At 33.8% G+C, this 21,940-nt stretch overlaps 1 protein-coding gene across 5 annotated transcripts in view; it reads left to right on the forward strand.

The window, feature by feature from the left end:
* The window catches only part of RALGAPA1 (Ral GTPase activating protein catalytic subunit alpha 1), a 246,382-nt gene that overhangs the window by 201,877 nt on the left and 22,565 nt on the right, over window positions 1–21,940 (forward strand). For all 5 annotated transcript variants that reach the window (XM_081146267.1, XM_081146266.1, XM_081146269.1 and 2 more), the window contains 2 exons: window positions 926–1,084; window positions 2,491–2,618. In XM_081146267.1, the coding sequence (XP_081002393.1) occupies window positions 926–1,084; window positions 2,491–2,618 (287 nt within the window). The remainder of the gene's footprint in view (window positions 1–925; window positions 1,085–2,490; window positions 2,619–21,940) is intronic.

Consider the following 21,940-nt stretch of genomic DNA (forward strand, 5'->3'; position numbering starts at 1 on the left):
TTTCTTTCAGACTTTACCATCTACAGTGTGTCCACTTATCTGAAAGTAATAGAAAGGTCATGTGAGATATGACTCAAAAATGGATTCAAATGTTTGCAATGGAAGAATCAATAAACGTGCTAAGATAACCAAATATTGTATTAAAGTACATGTTCAGAAAGTAATCTCTGTGAGGAACACTCAAGACTGATGGGTACTAGGTTCATTTTTCTAATAACTTACAGAAATTCAACTTTGAGATGCTTTGCTTTTGATAAGTTTAATCACCATAATGTCATCTCTCTCCGATTGCCAAAAACATCTTTGTAAGCGCCACAAATATTTAACATTGAGAGTCTAGCAACTCTCAAGAAATCTATTTTGGATGAATTTCAGAGGCAGAGTTTCATAGGCAAAGAAAAACTTGGAAATAGATTTGTTAAACCAAATATAGTCAACTTTCTCATACTCAATAGATGATTACCCAATTTATGAATTACCTATTTCTTTTACTTCTCTTCCTGTTGCATGCTTTAAGCCAGTTTACTGCTCATTAGCACTTGCAGAGAGTGATCAGAAACACAAGAGGAATCTTAAATCAGTCACTTTTTAAAAACACTCTTAAACAATCTTTTAAGAGGTTTGGTAGTGGAAAATTGGTGCAACTGCCAGTTAAGGAGAGTATTTGGGCTGTATGTGAATCTTTTTTGTCTAAGTTTTGTGTTTTCAATTAACTGTTGACTGTTAAAAATTATCTGGTCTTCTGCAGTGTCTCCTGATGTCTTTGAATGTTTGTTTCATGTGTTGTAAAAAAATGGTCAAATGAAATTTTTAAAATATGGCTTTTTATTTCTTTACCTTTTAATCTTTTTATAATATGTTAACAGTAGTTATATAAATACAGGACTTTTCTAAAGCACTATGAACTATTTTCTTGGTTTTTCAGTTGAGACATTTAGGAAATGATGAAGTACACATTGTTTGGTCAGAGCATACTCGAGACTACAGGAGAGGAATTATTCCTACAGAATTTGGTGATGTCCTAATTGTAATATATCCAATGAAAAATCACATGTTCAGTATCCAGATAATGAAAAAACCAGAGGTAAGAACTTCTTATTTTACATTTTAGTAATGTATTTTGAGTTCTCTGTGCGTTTGTTCCTTTCCTTTCAGAAGGGTTAGACTAGGCATCAAGTTGTGAAATGGTGGGAAATGAAACAAACTCTGGTAGCTATGTGAATTGTGTTAGTCTCTTTCAGAAGGAGCTAAAACAGGAAAAGTAGCAAGAAACTATGTTAAAATGGGAGAAGGCTTGGTAATGCCAGAATGGAAGTTGTTTTATGCTAAGCTCACAAAAGGGCTTACCTTTTATTGAAAGAATGATTACTGTTTCCTAAAAGACACAGTAAGAAGTAATCATTTCCTTTAGAACAGGAACATATGATTCCTGTATTTTTAGTTGATACGTCTTATTAAGATTATGTGATTATTTAGTTATGTCAATAAGTGAGAGTTCTAAAAAGTTTTGTTTTTTTTTAAGCCAAGTAGTTCTAGTTGGCTGTTTTATAGTGTAGGTTTGAAACACACTTATGAAAGTATTTTCTTTCAAAATAGTAAATGTTTGTCTTTCTTACTTTTTAAAAATTGAACACGTTTAAGTTTATAGAAAACTTAGTTTTTGACGGTAGATCATGAATCTTAAGGATTTCTTGGATTAATTTTCCTATGTGTGAATTTAAGCTATGGCCGGGTGTTTTTTTTAGGGTTCATCTAAACCAGAGGTCAGCAAACTATGGCCCACTTTCTATTTTTGTATAACCCACAAGCTAAGAATGTTTTTTTACATTTTAATGGGTTTTTCTTTTTTTTAAAAATTGAAGCATAATATACAGCAGAGATAATATGTGGCCACAAGCCTAAAATATTTACTGTATTATTCATAGCTAATGCCCTTGCCTTCAGCTGCCACTTGTACCAACCATAGTCAAGTAGAATAACTTGAAATTGTCAGTCATGTGATAGAAAATGACAATTATCATAACATAGATTTTTTTCTAATAAATTATGTAATAGAAGTGTTTTAGGTTTTATAACAATGCTAGTATCACACAAAAATAATGAAAAACTAACTTGCTGCCTGTAAGAATGTGTATCTTTTCCTGTGTTGACTCAGTGGAGGAAGAGGAATTTATTTCCAGTGTTGGATTTTTTTGTACAATTGAGGCTACAAAAATTTGAAAGTTGGCAGGGAATATAAACTATTTAGTTTGTTACATGAAGTACACAGTTCTTTTGAATGAAACCCTGTAGACCTTTAGCATTTCTTGTTTATTGTCCTAGTATGAATGACCCATCATGGAAAAGAATTGAATTTGAATAGTATTTCTACTGAAGAAAGAACTAAAGGGAAGGCAGAAACATTTTTGTATGCAAACAGTGTCTTGATTGTTCTTATATACAACCTTTCTTCAATTTTAGCATAAAACTATGTTCTAACTTTTCAATTAGGTTCCCTTCTTTGGTCCACTGTTTGATGGTGCCATTGTGAATGGAAAGGTCCTACCCATTATGGTTCGAGCAACAGCTATAAATGCAAGCCGTGCTCTGAAATCGCTGATTCCACTGTATCAAAACTTGTATCCTTTTTAACAGTATGGTTTCTATTCTAATACTTGTCTGCTTTCCAAGGTAAATGTTTCTTCTGTTGTTAAGACCTTTGAATTTCTGTTTATTGATATACAGGTGATGGAGTTCCTCTCCAGTATTTGAGCACTGATGATAATTGAATGGTGTAATTTCTCTTTCACACTTTTAAATCAGTACTTAAATTACCTTTTGGTTAATTAATTAGAGCCCCATTATCTGTTAGGTACTCTGTTACTCTGAATGTGCAGAGATTACCAAAACAGTCATCGGAGAGTACTCAATCTAGTTAAAGAACTACACCGTTTTCAGTATATGTGCTTACATGTGCTGCAGTAGTTATGCAGCATATTCTGGAAGTATAATTACAAGGAGCCTCTTATTTAGTTGGAAGAGGGTGTGGTCTCAGGAAACACTTATGAGAAATTCGAGGATTGAACCAATCTTGAAGGATGATTGAGTTTATTGGGTAGATGAAATTAAGAGCATTCCAGAAGCAGAGAGAACATAGAGACGTTGAAGTTTGAGAGGACTGGAGTGTTTAAGAACATGGTTACTGGAGCCAGATTGCCTGGCCTCAGATGGTGGCCATCACTTTCTTAACTACGTAGCTAGCATTGGGCAAGTTATTCAACCTCTCTCAGCCTCAGTATTTTATGTATATAAATTGAGAGTGATAATAATATCTAGCTCGTGGTATTATGAGAACTGAATGAATCAGTATGTGTAAAGCTCTTAGAACAGTGTGCCTGGGACATGATATGCATACAATTTTAAATTGTTTTCTGATACTCCTTTGTAAAATAGGTTTGTGTTTTCCTTTACTTTTTCTATATAATTAAAAAACATTTTAATTCTTTTTTTATATAATAAATTATGGATTTAAGCTTTACAGAAAAGGCTTTTTAAAATATTCCGTTCTCTTCCACATGAAATGGATTTATCATAAGTCTGCCACATGCATTTACTTTTGATGAAAATTGGCTTACGTGATCTGATTTTTATGTAATTTCTCATGTATTATGACATCATGAAATGGGATTATAGGTGGATCATGGCATGTTATGTTAATTAACTCGGATTTGAAGTGTTCATTGTAGTGAAATATAAGGATTCAGTTTATTATTTCCTGCATAGCTCTAGAAAAGTAACTAATCTTATAAGGAATATACTGATTATTACCCATTAACTAATTTTATCCACATTGTCAGTTCCATTGAATTTGTCTTCTTTCTGACCTTTGCCTCTTGACAGTTCTCCTGATTCTGATGTTCATCCTGAGGTTAGTGTCCTCTACCATGTTATTTAAAAAACAATTGAGCCCTGGCCAATGTGGCTCAGTTGGTTGAGCATCGTCTCCCATGCACTGAGAGGTGGCCAGTTCAATTCCCCTTTCAGTCCCCAGTAGGGGGCGTGCAGGAGGCAGCCAGTCGATGTTTCTCTCTCACATCAGTGTTTTTCTCCCTTTCCTTTCCTCTCTCTCTCAAATCAATAAAAACATACTTTAAAAAAACAACAAAAAACATTTTTTAAAATGCCTTAAATCTTTTGGGAAAGTGGTAAGAGATATTAGATTGTAATACAAAACTGTATTTGCGTCTTGTCTTATATGACAGGACCTTGATTTATTGAGCAAACACAAACTGTTTCTAGCCCAAAGTGCAATTAACATTTAATATGCACACTTTACAAAGTAGTTTATTATTTATTTTTTTAAAAATATATATTGATTTCAGAGAGAGGAAGGGGGAGGGAGAGAGAGAGAGAGAGTTGAAACATCAGTGTGATGATAGAGTTGTCATTGATCGGCTACCTCCTGCATGCCCCCGACTGGGGATCGAGCCCCCAACCCGGGCATGTGCCCTGACCGGGAATCAAACCTCGATGTAGATCCTAGGTCGATGCTCAACTGCTGAGCCACACCCAGCTGGGCTACAAAGTAGTTTAAAAATGCAAAGTGTTCGAGATAGAGCTTAATTTCTTTTCCCTGCACCTAAGTTCATACTCTTGAGAGCTATTTCAGATTTGTATGTTATACTAGAGGTATGATAACTAGATTTGCAGTTAGAAAACACTGATTTTAACTCAAAGCTCTGCCTTATTATCTTGGCCAAGTCATAGAATCTCTAAACCTCACTTTCTTCATCTATAGAAACAATGCTAATACCCATCTCAGAATTGTTGTGAAGATTAAATGAGATTATGAATTTGGATGTGCTTAGCAAATGAAATAAGGTACATTTTTGGTGCAGTGATTAATTCTGTTATGTGTAAAGATTGCAGTCAATATAAAACAACTCTCCCCAACACCGTGGAATTGCCTAATTGGGTTTTTGTGTTTGCTTGGTTGGTAGGTTAATTGATTGGATTGGATTTTCAGGCCTGCTTCGTGAAGTTTGCCGTAATAGTTAAATCTTGCTGAGACGTTAATAGATACCACATTGGAGAAAATTCTAAGATGAAGAGAGATAATTTCAGATGAAAACAGTAAACATGAACACTTTATTTGCACAGCAAATATGAACAATTTCTATCAGCAAAATTACTTCTTGAACACTCAGTGAAAACATTAAATAAGACAGATCAAACAAATTTTTCTTGACTTGGAAGCTTGAATTTAGAAGCTATATGGAAATTATTTTCCCATACTATTAAAGTATATAGTAGAGATACTCCTAGCCTTTGCTAATCTGAAGAACACATAGTTATCTTTGACAAAGATTCAGAAAGCTCTGTATTCTAAATGTTGGGGGAAAGGACTTCGTACAGGTGGATTACTTGATTTTTAAGTGAAAGTTTATATAACAAATTATGACCAGATATTTTATTTTAAGATATTGAAATATGAGTCTGTCTTTTAATTTAAAATAATATTTCAGAAATATATTAAATTTTTAAATGTATGCTTCTGACAAATCTGGATAAGGAAAAAAATCAGATAAAACAGATCAATAAAACTTAGCAAAAATTGAGATAGAAGTAGGCTTTGAAAACTACCAGAGTTACTACTTTAATTCTCATAAGAGAAGTGACGGGGCAAAATAATATGTAATAAACTCAATTATATTTGATAATTGCCCTGCTGTGTCAGTTATTTTATGCCCAATAAAAGTACCCACTAAGATTCCACAGCATAAATTGTGCTATTTATGATCATTAAATACAGTTTAAATTTTATCCTTAGAACACTTCTGTAACTATGAATCTAATGTTGTTCACTAAATGAGGACAATATTGATTGTCATATGCTGCCCAAATCGATCTTGCTAGCAGCCAGAATTACAGTAATCTGTCAGTATTGATGACTGTCTTTCAGGCTTTGAAACCTCTCCTTCACTTCACTTGTCATTTCTTGCATTACTTGTACTTGAAAAGCATTTTCTTGAAATCTCTGACTTGGTCAGCTAGGTACTTTTTTGTCTCAAGCTCAATTTCTTGGTTTGAGCCTGCAATTACAACTGAAGTATAACACTGGGAAGGAAAAGGAGACAGATTCTGGGTAAACCATTGGACCTGTAGGGTATTTCAAGTTGATCTTAGTTATCATTTATCAGTTACCTGTTGAAAGAGAGAGAGATTTGGGTTTTTGGAGGGAGTTGTTTAGTTATTTTGTTTTTGTTTTTGGAGGGAGTTGTTTAGTTATTTTGTTTTTGTTTTTTGACTTTTTTGCATTGGAAATAATAATTCCAAAGCATTAATTTCATGATCTTAGCTATCATGACTATTTTTTTTTATTGATTGATTTTAGAAAGGAAGAGGAAAGAGAGAGAGATTGATTTGTTGTTCCACTTACTTATGCATTCATTGGTTGCTTCTTTTATGTGCCCTGACCAGAGATAGAAACCACAACCTTGGCATATTGGGACAACGCTCTAACCAACTGAGCTACCCAGCCAGGGCTCTATTTCTTAAAAAAAAAAAATTTAAAGCATTTACTTATTTTGACCCTGGAGACATTTTGATTATGTATGTATGTTAAATATGATTCTATCATGTATGTTCTGTTTCTTCCCCGTTTTTAATGTGAGACTTACTATACATAGAAATTTTCAGAAGTTACAGCACATAATCATGTTGTATTAGGGTTCTTAGAAAAACAGATTCAATACGATACATGTGCACATACATAGAGAAATACTGATTTTTAAAAATTGGCTCATACAATTGTGGGGACTAGCAAATCTGAAATCTGAAGTTCCTGAGTAGAGTTGATGTTGCAGTCTAAGTCAGAAGGCATTTGGAGATAAAATTCCTTTCTTCCTTGGGGACCTCAGTCTTTTCTCATAAGGCCTTCAGCTGATGGATGAGGCCTACCTACATTATGAAGAATATTCTGCTTTACTCAGAGTCTCCTGATTTAAAAGGTAATCACATCTAAAAAGTACCTTCACAGCAACATCTAGGCTAGTGTTTGACCAAAAACGGTGCCATTGCCTAGCCACGTTGACATAAAATTAACCATCTCGCCCCTGCCAAGTGGCTCAGTTTGTCATCCCATACACCAAGATTGTGAGTTTGATTTCCAGTTAGGGCACATACCTAGGTTGCGTGTTCAATCTGTGGTCAGGGCGTATGCAGGAGGAAACCAATTGTGTTTCTCTCTCACATTGATGTCTCTCTCTCTCTCTCTCCCTGTCCCTCCCTCCCTCTCTCTCTCTCCCCCACTCCCCCTTCCCCCCTTCCTCTCTAGCTAAAATCAATAAACATATACTTGGGTGAAGATTTTTTTTAAAAACCATCTCACATGTCCTCTTTTTTTCTCAAGTTTTTCTTTTTAACCTTTTTTACAGCAAAATGTAATTAGAGAAAAGCATATAAATTATAAATGTACTGTATATGAATAATTACAGTTTAACTGCCACCAGGTTAAGAAATAGAACTTTAGTGCTATTCTATCAAAAATATTTATTGATCACTAACATGGTAGTGGTAAAGATTTGGAGAGATGCAAAGACAAATTAGGTAGTAATGTTGTCTTTAATAAGCTTATAATTTAATGGAGGAGAGAATACTATGTACATTATTATATCACAAGAAACAATGTGTCATAGTAGGGTTATAGATGAAAGGCTATGGGAGTTCTAAGGAAGCATTACTTTGTAGTAAGAAAATCAGGGAAAATTGTATAGGAAAGCTAGGCCTCAAAGGGTGAGATTTGAGTAGATGGAATGCAGCATGTCTGTTATAATTTCTTGTAATTTATATTTTGGGGCTTTATGTATATGCATATATGTATATTATATATGTAATATTCTGAAATATACAGTATGGAATGTGTTCTAAAATTAAATGGCATCCTTAAAAAACACTTTCTTCCTAGGTTTAATATTCTTTCCTACCAAACCAATATTATTTGATTTCTTCTAATCTGTTTAGATTTGACTTTTTCTTAAATGCCAGAATTGGGTTTCTGTTTAACTTTATCAGACAAATTACCAGAAGTCAATGATAATTCTTCAATTAGTCACAGTTTTTTATCCCTGCAGTTTTACTACTCAAATGTAAAGAACCTGTTGCAAAAGTATGAGAGCCAAAATGAAATGAAGTGTAATTGATTGGCTCCGCTAATGCAGTTTGCCATTCATTATGATAGAACATTGTAAAACCTCTTAGGAAGACTCATCAATATTGCTGCCATTTCATGTTAGAAGAAAGTGTGTTTATTGAGAAACTACATAATTTTATGTATCTACTGTCTTTTGTAGATCATTGACTTCAAAGATAATATACATACGCTTAATTTATATATTAATTATATTTTAAATTTTGGAAGCTGATTGTTGGGAAATAAGCATGGGCTTCAGAGTCTGGAACCACTTACTAAATAAATGTGTTACTGTCTTTATGTCTGTTTTTTTAAATCTGCTAAAAGAATACCAAACTCAGGATTGTTTGAAATTATCAGGATTAAATGAAATTATCCACTTGAAGCACTAAGAGGCCTGTCTGTCATGTAACAAGAGCTCAGAAAATGGTAGCTACCCGGTCATTGATGATGGTATCATTATTATTATCCTCTACATTGACACTGGAAATATTCTTCTAAAACACAAATCTAAGTATACTAAAAGACTTTGACTTTGTGACATTGACAGATGGGGAGAAGACAGTTTTGTGTCCTCCCCAGGAAGAAGGCAGTACATAGCTGTAGCCCTGAAGGCTCACACTTCCTGCTGAATGGCAAGGAAGGTGAGTACCCACAGAAGAGCAGCAGTGGGGCAGCTGTGGGAGTCTGGACACTGCTGAGGTCCTCAGTATTATTTCTGAAATTTGCACCATCTGCATCATTAGGAGCTCTCAGTATCTTTTAAGTGTCATTTGTTCTACATACTTCCTAAGTGAAAGTCTTAAACTTCATGGACAAATTGGTTATTTGTTAAATACCCTAAGATTATGGTTTTGGTCATTCATGCTTCAAAAGAAGAGAATTTTTAAAATAAAATGGCTCACCAACTAAGTGATCCAGGTTTTATGGCCTCTGAAATGCTTGCAGCCCTTGTGCTTTTGATATTAATCATTATAGTAGGACCTAAAAACAGACCAACATTCTCATTTATCTAACAATCTGCTTTGTAACGGGAGCATTTTAAGTCACCTGTGTTAAAGGCATGGGTATTGCTATTGAAGAATTTCTTGCTGAAAAGCTTTTGATTAAACATTCCCCTGGCCTGGATTTTGCTGCCAAACCTTTATAGTCCGTGTGTGCACACAGAACATTATTTAAACAGGGGCCCCAGATATGTGCAACCCTTCTATTGTGACTCTAATATATTCTTTACTACATCTATTTTAATTTGTTCAGCTATTCTTTTTGAGGAATGGCAATATATGCCTATTGATGATGTTGCTGGTATTTTAGAAGCTTTCTTACAATCATTGTAATATTTTATTGCATGCCTTCAAAGAGTAAGTTTGGGTCTAATCAATCTGCCTGTGTCCTGTCAAAAAGCTGTAAAAGCAATAAATATAAATTTCTCTGGTATGTAATACATTTTTAATAATAATGAAGGAAGTTTATTCTGTGGAACTGAAACCAGGATGTCTGAAAATAGCATTGTTTTTTAATGTTCTCTTGTGATGATCTCTTTGAAAGTTTTACTAATATGGACTAATAATAATTACTTTTCTTATATTTAAATTATGGGAATTCACAAAAAGGACTTTAGTACATGATCAACTTCTATTTCTGTTATTTTATTAATTCTAGAAATAGTTTAAATTCAGTGCACTTATGACAAATTTAAGTATTTTTTAAAGGCTACATTTCTTCACCCAAAAAATGGTCACTTAGCAATTTTCAATCTTTCACTTATTCACCAATATTTATTGACTACTATGTGGGAGGCACTGTGAGAGAAAAACTAGGGATACAATCACAGTCACTGCTTTCAAGGAGCTTATAGTCTGGTGCAGGAGAGAGGGAGACTCCTGGGGGGGGGGGGGGGATTGAAATGCACTCTGAAGGGTCCAGCAACAGAGATACTACAAAGTAGGATGGTAAAGGTGATTTTTTTAACTAAAGTTCGAGAGGATAGTGGGGAGGGAAAATTAGGAATGGCTTTACTGGGGAAGCATGTTCTGCTAATTACCTTAAAGATATATGGGACTTTACTGTGCAGACAAGGCCAAGAAGAGCTTTTCAAGGGTAGGAAATGGGTTTGGAGGGATCAAAGTGTGATGTGTTCAAGAAATTTAAGGAGTTCTACATTGCTGAGTGGTAAACAGCAAAGGGAAGAATAGTAGCAGATGAGGTCACGAAGTAGGTCAAAACCAGATAATGTAGTCAAGCAGAAAGAAAACCAACATAAACTTGGTTTTCTGATGTTACTGCCAATAATATAACAGCTATTGTCTAATGTGACAGTTCATCTGCTTTTATATAATTTTTACTTGTTGAGTAGCAGTACACAGATTGAATGTTTTATATTTTCTTTTTCTAGTAAATTCTTTCAAAATAAATAGATTAGTATTTAAATAAAGTCTCTATTTTTATAATAATTAGTTGTACAGTAATTGCTAGGCTAATAACAGTAATAGCTAGTGTTCTTTTCCTTAATGAGACTAAGAAGGTCTCTAAATGCTTGATAATCTTTACACACATTTGCCAGTTTAAAAGGCAATTTGAGATTTTCATAATTAAGTTTCATGATAGACTCTTCATTCCTGCATAACAGTCCTTCTGTATACTTTCTCATGTAACGTACTTTTGCACATTATTGTGTTTTTAACACACTATTATAGTTTTACACGTTATGGATAAATGAAGTATATTTATCCTATTCTAATAGTACATTGGCTTCATAATAAAAATTTCAAAGGAGAAGAAAGCACTACTACCATTTTTTCTCTTTTGTCAAATCCAATGTGACAGTACTGTTCACATTTGCCAATCTGGACAGCTGAATCATATCATAGTGCACTAGAAGGAAGACAGAGAACTCTCTCAGGTGATAGGCAAACTGTTCCCTAAAAACAACAAAATTGGAAGTTTCTCTACATCTTTAGCAACTTCTCACCTATGCTAGAATAGAGGTATGTGTTTTTTCCTTTAAACCCTTATGTTGGTATTAGTGATGAGGGTGCACTGATATGCTCTCATGATTTATTATTCACCACACCTATCACATAATGTGCAAGTTTATTCTAGTCTTTATTTAAATATAAAAGCAGCAGTAGATTGAGATGTTATTTGAGGATTTCAGAGCAAAGAGTGAAGTGTAAAGCTGAAATTAGTCTTTAACCTTGTTTGACATAGGAGTTGCAGTGTTTTTAATCCACTTTTCTTTTTAATAAACATAACGGCTTTTGCTATTGAATTTTTAATAACTCAGTAATGGAATTAAAATTAAACTGTGGGTCACAAATCTCCCCATTTTCTCCTAACTGCTTTTTCTCCCAAACATTAGAATACAGCCTATTTAAATCTTAACTTTTGCTTGCCAAACCACTGTTACTGTCCATCTGTTCATGCCAATTGTAAGGAAGGTTCGGTTTTTAGTGAAGCTTTGCATTTCACATAAGGTATGTGAAGTGAAATTTCACAAGGGACATGATGGATCCTGATTCTTAGTGATAAACCTTTGGGGCCATCAGGGTTGGCATATGGTCCAGTATGATATGAAGGCTTGGGTTCCCTGGCTTCACTTCTTTGGCGTGAAGCTGATAAAACCTGGCTCTTGAGTATTATTTCACTGGACACCAATCATGGGCAGCAGGAACTGCCCATTTAACTCTCTGTGGGAAGGAAGCCCAGAGAGCATTCACAATGGTACCATTGTCGAATTGCAAACTGCTCCGAACAGCTTGACAGCACTAGGGAGGAGGGGAAGGGGTTGCTTTACTAATTGCTGTTCAGAAAAGAGAAGGAGCAAAAATAGCTGTTGCAGAACTGATGTTTCTACATTTACTTCCTCTTGATCGGAGTGTTGGCTTTTATTTAGTACATGCCTGCTATCAAAAAGAGAGAAGAAACACATTTAAGCAACCACTTGTAGTAATTCCTTGTTAACGTGTCATTATCTATTTTCAGCCTGCCAGATTATAACAGAGCAAAACTCAGTTTTGCTTTATGATACTGTGTTTAGATGGGGAAAAAAGTATTTTTTAATCTTTATAAAAATTCAAAATAAAGGAAAGTGGGTTAAAACTACCACAATTCATATATCAGATGAGGTTAAAGACGAGTTTGGCTTAATTTTCTTTACACCGTGCTCTTTAGAATTCCCAAATATCATCTGAATATATATGAGCTATATTAATATAGAACTGTAAATTAGTGTTATGCATAACAATTATAAGTCCTAACATAATGCACTGAAGATAAGCTAGTCAGCAGATCTTAAGGTTAAATACTGGATTTATCACTTAAATGAGTAACATAACTATTTCAGTCATCATGGTTATGTCTTTCTTGCTTAATTCTATTTTGGGTATCTTTCAAAAGGTGAAGGTTGTTTCCTTTTTATGAAGCATTGTATGCCATGATATTTCTATAAACACCACTCCTGGCCTATCCATTTTTTTCTGCTTAGTCTAATCAAGTAGTTAGTGGTTTTGATGCAAAGAAACAGTGATCTACGATATTTAAAAAATTAAATCTTATTTTAGCTCCCAGGATTCTGAACCTCACTGTATTATTTCCTTATAGGTGATTCTTTTTTTCAGCTGAACATAGCTGACTAAATTATGTTACAGTATTATAATTTATAAAATAGCTTCTTTCAAAGGATTAGAGGAAGATATTTTAAGAAAACTTTTTAATCTATAAATTTTTTTTAGCATTATCTTGCTAAGTTGAGGAAAAATAAGATGCACGTTTTGTAAATCAGTACCAGTCTATAAAATTTACTAGTATTCCATCTCCTCGTGTCCCACTTAAATGATTTTAGTAAATGGGCACCAGTGCAATATTTCAAAAACAGTAATTCATTGAATGCCCATTCTTCCTTTTACTGCAGAATAGATTATATTTAAGTCAAGATTAATGGGAAGATTTTGATGTTAAAGTCCAGTCTCTAAGCCTGTTATTCCCTGGAGGCATATAGTGCATTAGTTTAAGCCAATATACTGTTTATCATAGATTCTATGACACGGTCTTAAATGACAGTTTGCTGTACTTTGTAACTACTTGCCATGATAATAAATCACTTTTTTGTACTCCTGATAATTTTAGCATTTAAAATCTTAATTAAGTTAGTGCACATTTAGGTAGAGATAACACTTAAGTAATTGTACACTGTAAAATTTCACTTGATTTAGTTACTTTTTTCCTTTTTGCAATCTTCTGACAGATCCCAAGTTTAGTATTTAATTCAAATGCATACATTCGTTTCCTCATCATTAATGTACTGAAATTTTTGTTCCCAAAAAGAACAGCACAAAGGTGATCATTTCTGGTCTCCCCCTCCATGGTTTTTTAAACTCTTACTCTAATACTAGTGATTCTGAAGCAGTTTTCTGTTGACTATGAAAGTCTCATTATTACTTAATGATAATATTTTCAAAAATATCTTATCAAGAATGAGAGTCTATAATTTTAATTTTCTTAAATTTGAAACCTAGGTAACTTGTTTTTCTTTTAGATGTTTTGCTTCGTACAAATATCATGAAAGTAAAATAGGTATACATATTTAATAATCGTGTTAGTGCTTTTTAGAAACCAGTGGCTATTGGATTCAGGAAGACTTTTCAGAACCTTTGGTAGGTTTAAATTTTTAATCCTATTTATTTAGGATTAATATTTTTAAATGTGTTTATATGAACTTTAGTAGAATTGGGCTTTTATCAACTTTTTACTTAATGTTTTCCATTAGTAATTGACTGATTTATGAACAATTATATATGGTTCAAATTTTATTCAACTCCAGCTTTCAATAATAGGTCTATCCTCACACTGCCTTAGCACCTGTTATGGATTTTGAGTCATCTGGCAGCCCATGGGACTCAGATAAAGAAGTACCAGGTGTCCTGCCTGTCTCCTAATTGAGACGCAGTGAAAACAATATAGACTTGGCAGTATGGTTAAAAGGATGGATTAAAGCCCAGCTTTGTCTATTCTGACAAATCACAGCTTTTCCTTCATGGTTTAGATAGTATCAACTACTAAAGAATTTCATTAATATGAGGAATCATAAAAATTATACACAATAATTTGGCATAACCTGTTGCAGACTTTCAGAAGAACTTGTATTAACATAGTACAAATAAATATTATACCAAGAGTCATGCTCTTTATTTAGGGGACTTTTATTTTTACTATATGTGAACTAGTAGACAGCATATTTTTGAAGAAATTAGCTATGGTAGGAAGGAAATGGAGTATTATTAATTTATTGATAGTAGCAGTACAGTTTACTTTCATCTTACAAATGAGTAGTGCACATTAGTCCATGGGATAGTTAATTGCCCTGTGTATTTCAGGAAAATTTGCCACTTTACTACTGATAATAGCAGTCAGGAAATCCTTGAGATGTACTTGCAAAATATTTCTACCCATATTCTATATCTCAATAAAATTATTTTTTCAAGACCCTGTGTAATGATACTGCCTCAGGATGTTTGAAGATATTTCAAGGCCTCTTAGAACGAAAAAGCCAAATGTAGTTTGCTTCTTTTCTCATTTTTATTTCAGAGCACATCAAGGATTTTTACCATACTATATATATGGTATTTTTGTATATAAACAAACATTTCCAAAAACTGTGAATCTTAGAATTTAAGAGTCATTGTGTTGGCCATTCTTGAGCTAACTAAAATACCTCTTATATCTTTTTTTTCTTTATACAAAACTCAGGTCATTGAGATTGTATGTAGAAAGAGCACTGGACCATTAAATGACCATGTTTCTAGTCCCAACTTTACCAGTCAGTAGTTTTGTTTTTCCAAGCACATCTCTGGTTCTATTCTCCATTGAGGCAAAGTTTATGGCTAAACAAACATTGTACTGAATTTGCTATGATTCCTGAAAGTAATATTGAGAGATCATTATTGTATCCTTCCTTTAGTTCAGACTGTCCTAAAATATTCTCAATAAATGATGCCTGGAGACAAACCCTCTCAAGATGGCCTTTTGAAAAGCCTAAATATTTAAATTTCTAAGTATTATTTTTCAAGAATATTATTACCTTTATTTTTATAGTGTCTAGAGGAGTTTTAGAAATCTCTCTGAAACGGTTTTGAATTTACCCTCCATTTGATTTTTTCTATGGACATATTTACAAAGTTTTTCCCTTTTCTCTATAGATGACCATTTAAATGAATGAAATTAGCTTAACTAGCTTCCTTATAAAAAATTTTAAAACTTTTTTAAATTAAAAAAATGTCACAACCAGTGGGGCAAAATGTTTATTTCAGTCCTAATTGCAGTGAGTTGTAATTACTTTCAACATTTATAGACTTTTTTCTTTAGGCAATTATACGTTTTTTGAGAAGTCACCAGTTTTCCCTTAATGTTAGGTCTTACCTGCATGCTTTTTTCACTTTTTTAATGTACATTGTGCTTTATTCACATTTGTTCTTCCAAAGGTGGTCAGCAAGATCAAAGGTAGGGGTGAAACCAACTCTTTCTCACGAGTAAGATTTAAACTCTCTCTGTATATCCAGTCCTAGAAAAGTTCCAACTATATTTGCCCCAAAAAGGTTTGCCTCTGGAGAGCCAAATTGGCATTAGAGAAAGGGGGCTGTCTGGATACTAATCTCCTAACCAATTTTCTTCATTCTATAATATATAAGCAGTCATTGAGTAGTACTGGGCCCTGTGTTAAGTGGTAGAGGTATATGTATAGATCAGAAGACATGGCCTCTGTTCCTATGATATTAGTCTTCCCCACTAGTTTATTAGAAGAACAAGCATAGGAAAGAGGCACATTCGATGTTTAACAACTGGCTCTCGAGAGCAGGGAGAGACTCCAGTTTTTGGCATTCATCAAGTTCTATGTGGTGAAAACTCCCACTGTAGCCAATTTCAGACTACCAGCCTCTCACAAACTTTGTGAACACTATTAGTAGTACTCTCCAAAAACATTTTTAAGTCAGTAAGCCAAACTCTCCCTCTTCCAATAATTATTAATGGACTCTTCATACAAAGAAGGGAGGTGAAATTGCTAAGTGCCAAAATTACAAAGAAGCCATAGAAATGTGAATGTAGGAAGTGCTTACTAAATTAAGAATTTCAGAATGGGCCTTAAATCCCTGAGGCTATGATACTAAGCACAAATCTAAATACTTCCTACTTTGCCTTTACTTAAAATGGAGCCTATAGTTTTTCTTTTTTCAGAAAGAAAACATTGAACCTGAATTTAAGAGGAAATTAGTTATGCAATGATACGTCTTTGAAGTCTCCTTACAATTATATTTATTTTTCATAACTCCTTTTTGTGAAAAATTATATTTCCATTCTTCATGTGTACAACATACATACATGCATATATACATACACATATACATATATATATACAGATTTCCATTTAAGACTAATAGAATTTTATCTTTAAGTTTTCTATTTAAATTACAGTTGGCATACAATATATTAGTTTGAGGCATACAATATAGTGATTAGACATTTATATACCTTACAAGTGATTACGCCAATATGCCTTGTATCTGACATCATACATAGTTATTACAATATTATTGACAGTATTTCATGTGCTGTTCTTTACATCTCTGTGACTGTTTTTGTAACTAAAAGTTTGTACATCTTAATCCCTTCCCCTTTTTTACTCATCCTCCCCAAACCCCTGCCCATTTGGCAACCATCAGTTTGTTCTCTATATCTCTTAAGTTTCTGTTTTGTTTGTTTATTTTGTTTTTAAGATTCCACATATAAGTGAAATCATATGGTATTTGTCTTTCTCTGTCTAAAACATTTAATTTAGTATAAAGCCCTCTAGGCTCACTCATGTTGTTGCAAATGGCAAGATTTCATTCTTTTTTATGGCTGAGTCATATTCCATTGTATATATGTAATACATCTTTATTCATTATCAGTAAACATTTAAGTTGCTTCCGTATATTAGCTATTGTAAAGTAATGCTTCAGTGAGCGTAGGAATGCGCATGTCTTTTTGAATTAATGTTTTATATTTCTTCAGGTAATTACCCAGAAGTGGAATTCCTGGGTCATATAGTTCTATTTTTAATTTTTTGAGGAACCTCCATAATGTTTTCAGTAGTGGCTTTACCAGTTTACAATCCCACCCACAGTCCATGAATGTCCCCTTTTCTCCACATCCTCATCAGCACTTGTTGTTGTGTGATAGGCATTCTGACAGATGTAAGGTGACATCTCACTGCAGGTTTCTTTTGCATTTCCCTAATGATTAGTGGTGTTTTGTTTCCCTTGCCCGAGGAGACATATCCAAAAAAATATTACTAAGAGTGATGTCAAAGAGTTTACTGCCTGTTTTATTCTTGAAGTTTTATGGTTTCAAGTCTTCCATCTAAGTCTTTAATACATTTTTAGTTCATTTGTATATATGGTGTAAGAAAGTGATGCAGTTTCATTTTTTGCATGTCTCTGTCCGTTTTCCCAACACCATTTATTGAAGAAACTGTCTTTATGCCATTGTATATTCTTGCCCTCTGTGTCATAGATTAATTGACCATATAGGTATGAGATTATTTCTGGACTCTGTATTCTGCTCCATTGTTTTCATGCTAGTACCATGCCATTTTGATTACTACCTTTTAGTTATAGTTTGATATTGGGTAGCTTGATACCTCCAATGGTATTGTTCTTTCGCAAGATTGCTTTGGCTATCTGGGGTCTTTTGTGGTTCTATATAAATTTTAGGATTATTTGTTCTAGCTCTGTGAAAAAGACCATTGGTATTTTTATGGGGATTGCACTGAGTCTGTAGATTGCTTTGAGTAGTATTGCTTTGAGACGTTTTAACAATGTTAATTCTTTCTATCGATGACCACAGTATAGCCTTCCATTTATTTTTATCTTCTTCAGTTTCATTCTTCAATGTCTTATAATATTCCAAGTACAGGTCTTTTACCTCCTTGGTTAAATTTATTCCTGGGTGTGTTTTATGGATTGTTATTTTTTACGTATTTGTAAATGGTATTGTTTTCTTAGTTTCCTTTTCTGGTAGTTATTATTGGTATATAAAAATACAACTAATTTCTGGATATTTCTTTTGTATCCTGCTACTTTACTGAATTTAACAGTTCCAGTACTTTCTGGTGGAATCTTTAGGGTTCTGTGTATATAGCATCATGTCATCTGCAAATAGTGACAGTTTTACTTCTTCCTTTCCAATTTGGATGCCTTTTTTTCCTTGTCTGATTGCTGTGGCTAGGACTTCCAATACTATGTTGAATAAAAGTAGTGAAAGTGGACATCCTTGTCTTGTTCCTGATCTTTAGGAAAGCACTTACCTTTTCCCTGTTGAGTATGATGTTACCTGTGGGTTTGTCATATGTAGCCCCTATTATGTGAGGTATGTTCCCTATATTCCCACTTTGCTGAGAGTTTTTATCATAAGTGGATGCTGAATTTTATCAAATGCTTTTTCTGGCTCTATTGATGTAATCATACAATTTTTCTTTATTTTGTTTATGTGATGTATCACATTAATTGATTTGCTCATATTGAACCAACCTTGCATCCCAGGAATAAATTCCACTTGATCATGGTATAGTATCTTTTTTAATGTATTGCTGAATTCAGTTTGCTAATATTTTGTTGAAGATTTTTATTTTTGCATCTATGTTCATCAGGGATATTAGCCTATAATTTTTTGTCTGCTGTCTGTCTAGTTTTGGAATCAGGATAATGCTGGCCTAGTAAAATTAATATGGTAGCCTTCCATTTTCTTGAATTTTTTGGAATAGTTTGAGAAGGATAGGTGTTAATTCTTTTCAAATATTTGGTAAAATTCATCTGTAAAGCCATCCAGTCCAGGACTTTTGTTTGTTGAGAGTTTTTTGACTACTGATTTGATTCATTGGTAGTAATCTGTTCAGATTTTTTATTTCTTCTTGATTCAGTCTTGGAATATTCTCTATTTCTAGGAACTTATCCATTTCTTCCTCATTGTCCAATATTTTGGCATATTATCATTCATAGTATTTTCTTATAATCCTTTATATTTCTATGATGTGAGTTGTCACTTGTCTTTTATTTTTGATTTAATTTATTTGGGCCCTCTCTTTTTTTCTTGATGAGTCTGATGAAAGGTTTATCAGTTTTGTTTATCTCTTTAAATGAATCTGATCTTGGTTTTATTGATCTTTTTTTGTTTTATTTTTTAGATTCTATTTCATTTATTTCAGCTCGGATCTTTATTACTTCCGCCTTTCTATTCACTTTGGGCTTGCTTTGTTCTTTTTCTAGTTCCTTTAGGTATAATTTAGACTGTTTATTTTAGATTCTTTGTCTCTGAGGTAGGCCTGTATTGATATAAATTTCCCTCTTAGAAATGCTTTGGCTGTGCCCCATAGATTTTCAGTCATTGTGTTTTCATTTTTATTTGTCTCAAAGATCATTTAATTTGTTTCTTAATCTCGTTGTTAACTTACTTGTTGTTTAGTAGCATGGTATTTAGCCTCCACATGTTTGTGTGTTTTGTTTTCTGCTTGTAATTAGTTTCTGCTTTCATACCTTTGTGGTCCAAAAGGATGCTTAATGTAGTTACAGTCTCTTTTTTTTTCTTTAATTTTTTTAATATATTTGTATTGATTTCAGAGGGGAAGGGAGAGGGAGAGAGAGAGAAAAACACAATGATGAAAGAGAGTCATTGATCAGTTACCTCCTGCATGCCCCCTGCTGGGGATCAAACTCCCAACCTGGGCATGTGCCCTGACCAGGAATCAAACCTTGATATGCTGGATGATAGGTCAATGCTCAGCCACTGAGACATGCTGGCCAGTTGATTTCAGTCTTTTTAAAATTATTGAGACATGTTTATGGCCTAACATGTGGTTTGTTCTGGAAAATGTTTCATGTGCACTTGAAAAGAAGGTATACATTCTACTGTTTATGGGTGAAATGTTCTAAAAATGATCAATTAAGTCTATCTGATCTAATAATGTCATTTAAGGTCACTGTTTCTTTGTTACTTTTCTGTCTGTATGATTTACCCATTGACGTTAATTGGGTACTAAAGTCACCTACTTTGACTGTGTTACTGTTGCTCTTTCCCTTTAGTGTCCATCCATATTTGCTTTATATATTCTTATTTTTAGTTTCTCTTTATTGTTGAAAGTATTACAGATGTCCCCTTTTTTCCCCATTGATCCCCTTAACCCTGCGTCCCCCCTCCTCCAGGCTTTCACCACACTATTGCTTGTGTGCATGGGTTATGCATATATGCATATAAGTTCTTAGGTTAATCTCTCCCCACCCATCCACCCACCCCCGCATTCCCTCTGAGATTTGTCAGTCTGTTCCATGCTTCTATGTCTCTGGATCTATTTTGTTCATCAGTTTATTTTGCTTATTAGTAACATGATGTGATATTTGTCTTTCCCCGACTGGCTTATTTCACTTAGCATAATACTCTGCAGGTCCCACTCTCCTTGCTGTCTCAAAGGGTAAGAGATACTTTGTTTTTACAGATGCATATTATTCTATGGTGTGAATGTCCAAGAAGATGCTTCATATAATTTCAGTCTTCTTGAACTTGTAGAGACTTGTTCTGTGTCTTAACATGTGGTCTCTCTTTGAGAATGTTCCACATTTACTTGAGAAGAATGTATATTCTGCAGCTTTGGAGTGAAATGTTCTGTAAATATCAATTAAATCCATCTGATCTAGTGTGTCATTTAGAATCACTATTCCCCTGTTGATTTTCTGTCTGGAAGATCTACCCAGTAAAGTCAGTGTGGTGGGGTTTTTTGTTTGTTTTTTTAATTTATCTTTATTGTTGAAAGTATTACAGATACCCCTTTTTTTTTCCACATTGATCCCCTCCACTCCACATCCCCATCCCCACCAGCCTTCACCATGCTATTGTCTGTCCATAGATTATGCATATATACATATAAGTTCTTTGAGTAATCACTCCCTCATCCCTGCCTTCCCAGTGAGATTCTTCAGTCTGTTCCATGCTTCTGTGTCTATGGATCTCTTTTGTTCCTCAGTCTACTTTGTTTATTAGATTCCACATATGAGTAAGATCATGTAAAACTGAATCAGGAAGAATCAGAAAACCTGAATAGGCTAATACCAACTGATGAAATTGAAGCAGTAATTTTAAAAACTCCCAGAAAACAAAAGCCCTGGTCCGGATGGCTTCACAGGAGAGCTTTCTAATTAAGTTATAAGGTTAGATAGTTTAATAAAATTTTTCTTGCTTTGGGAAGTAGGCCTGCTGTGCTGTTAACTTCCCTCTTAGGACTGCTTTTGCTGTGCCCCATAGATTTTGGGTTGTTGCGTGTTCCCTTTCATTTGCTTCCAGGAAGTTTTTGATTTCTTTCTTGATCTTATTGGTAACCCATTCATTGTTTAATAACATGTTATTTAGCCTCCATGTGTTTGAGTGTTTTTACTGTAGTTGATTTCTGATTTTATGCCATTGTGATCCAAGATGCTTGATACGATTTCAATCTTCTTGAACGTATAGAGAGTTGTTTTACATTTAAGGTTATTATTGACCGATACTTGTCTATTGCCATTTTAATTCGTTATGCCTATGTTTCTCCCTCTCTCTATTTCTACTTCTAATTACAGCACTTCCTTTAACATTTCCTGCACTGCTGGTTTGATGGTAATAAACTCCGTTAGCCTTTTTTTGTCTCGGAAGCTCCTTATTTCACCATCTATTTTGAATGATAGCCTTGTTGGATAGAGTAGTCTTGGTTTCAGA

Source organism: Miniopterus schreibersii, assembly GCF_964146895.1.
Source record: "Miniopterus schreibersii genome assembly, chromosome: 1".
Lineage (NCBI taxonomy): Eukaryota > Metazoa > Chordata > Mammalia > Chiroptera > Miniopteridae > Miniopterus > Miniopterus schreibersii.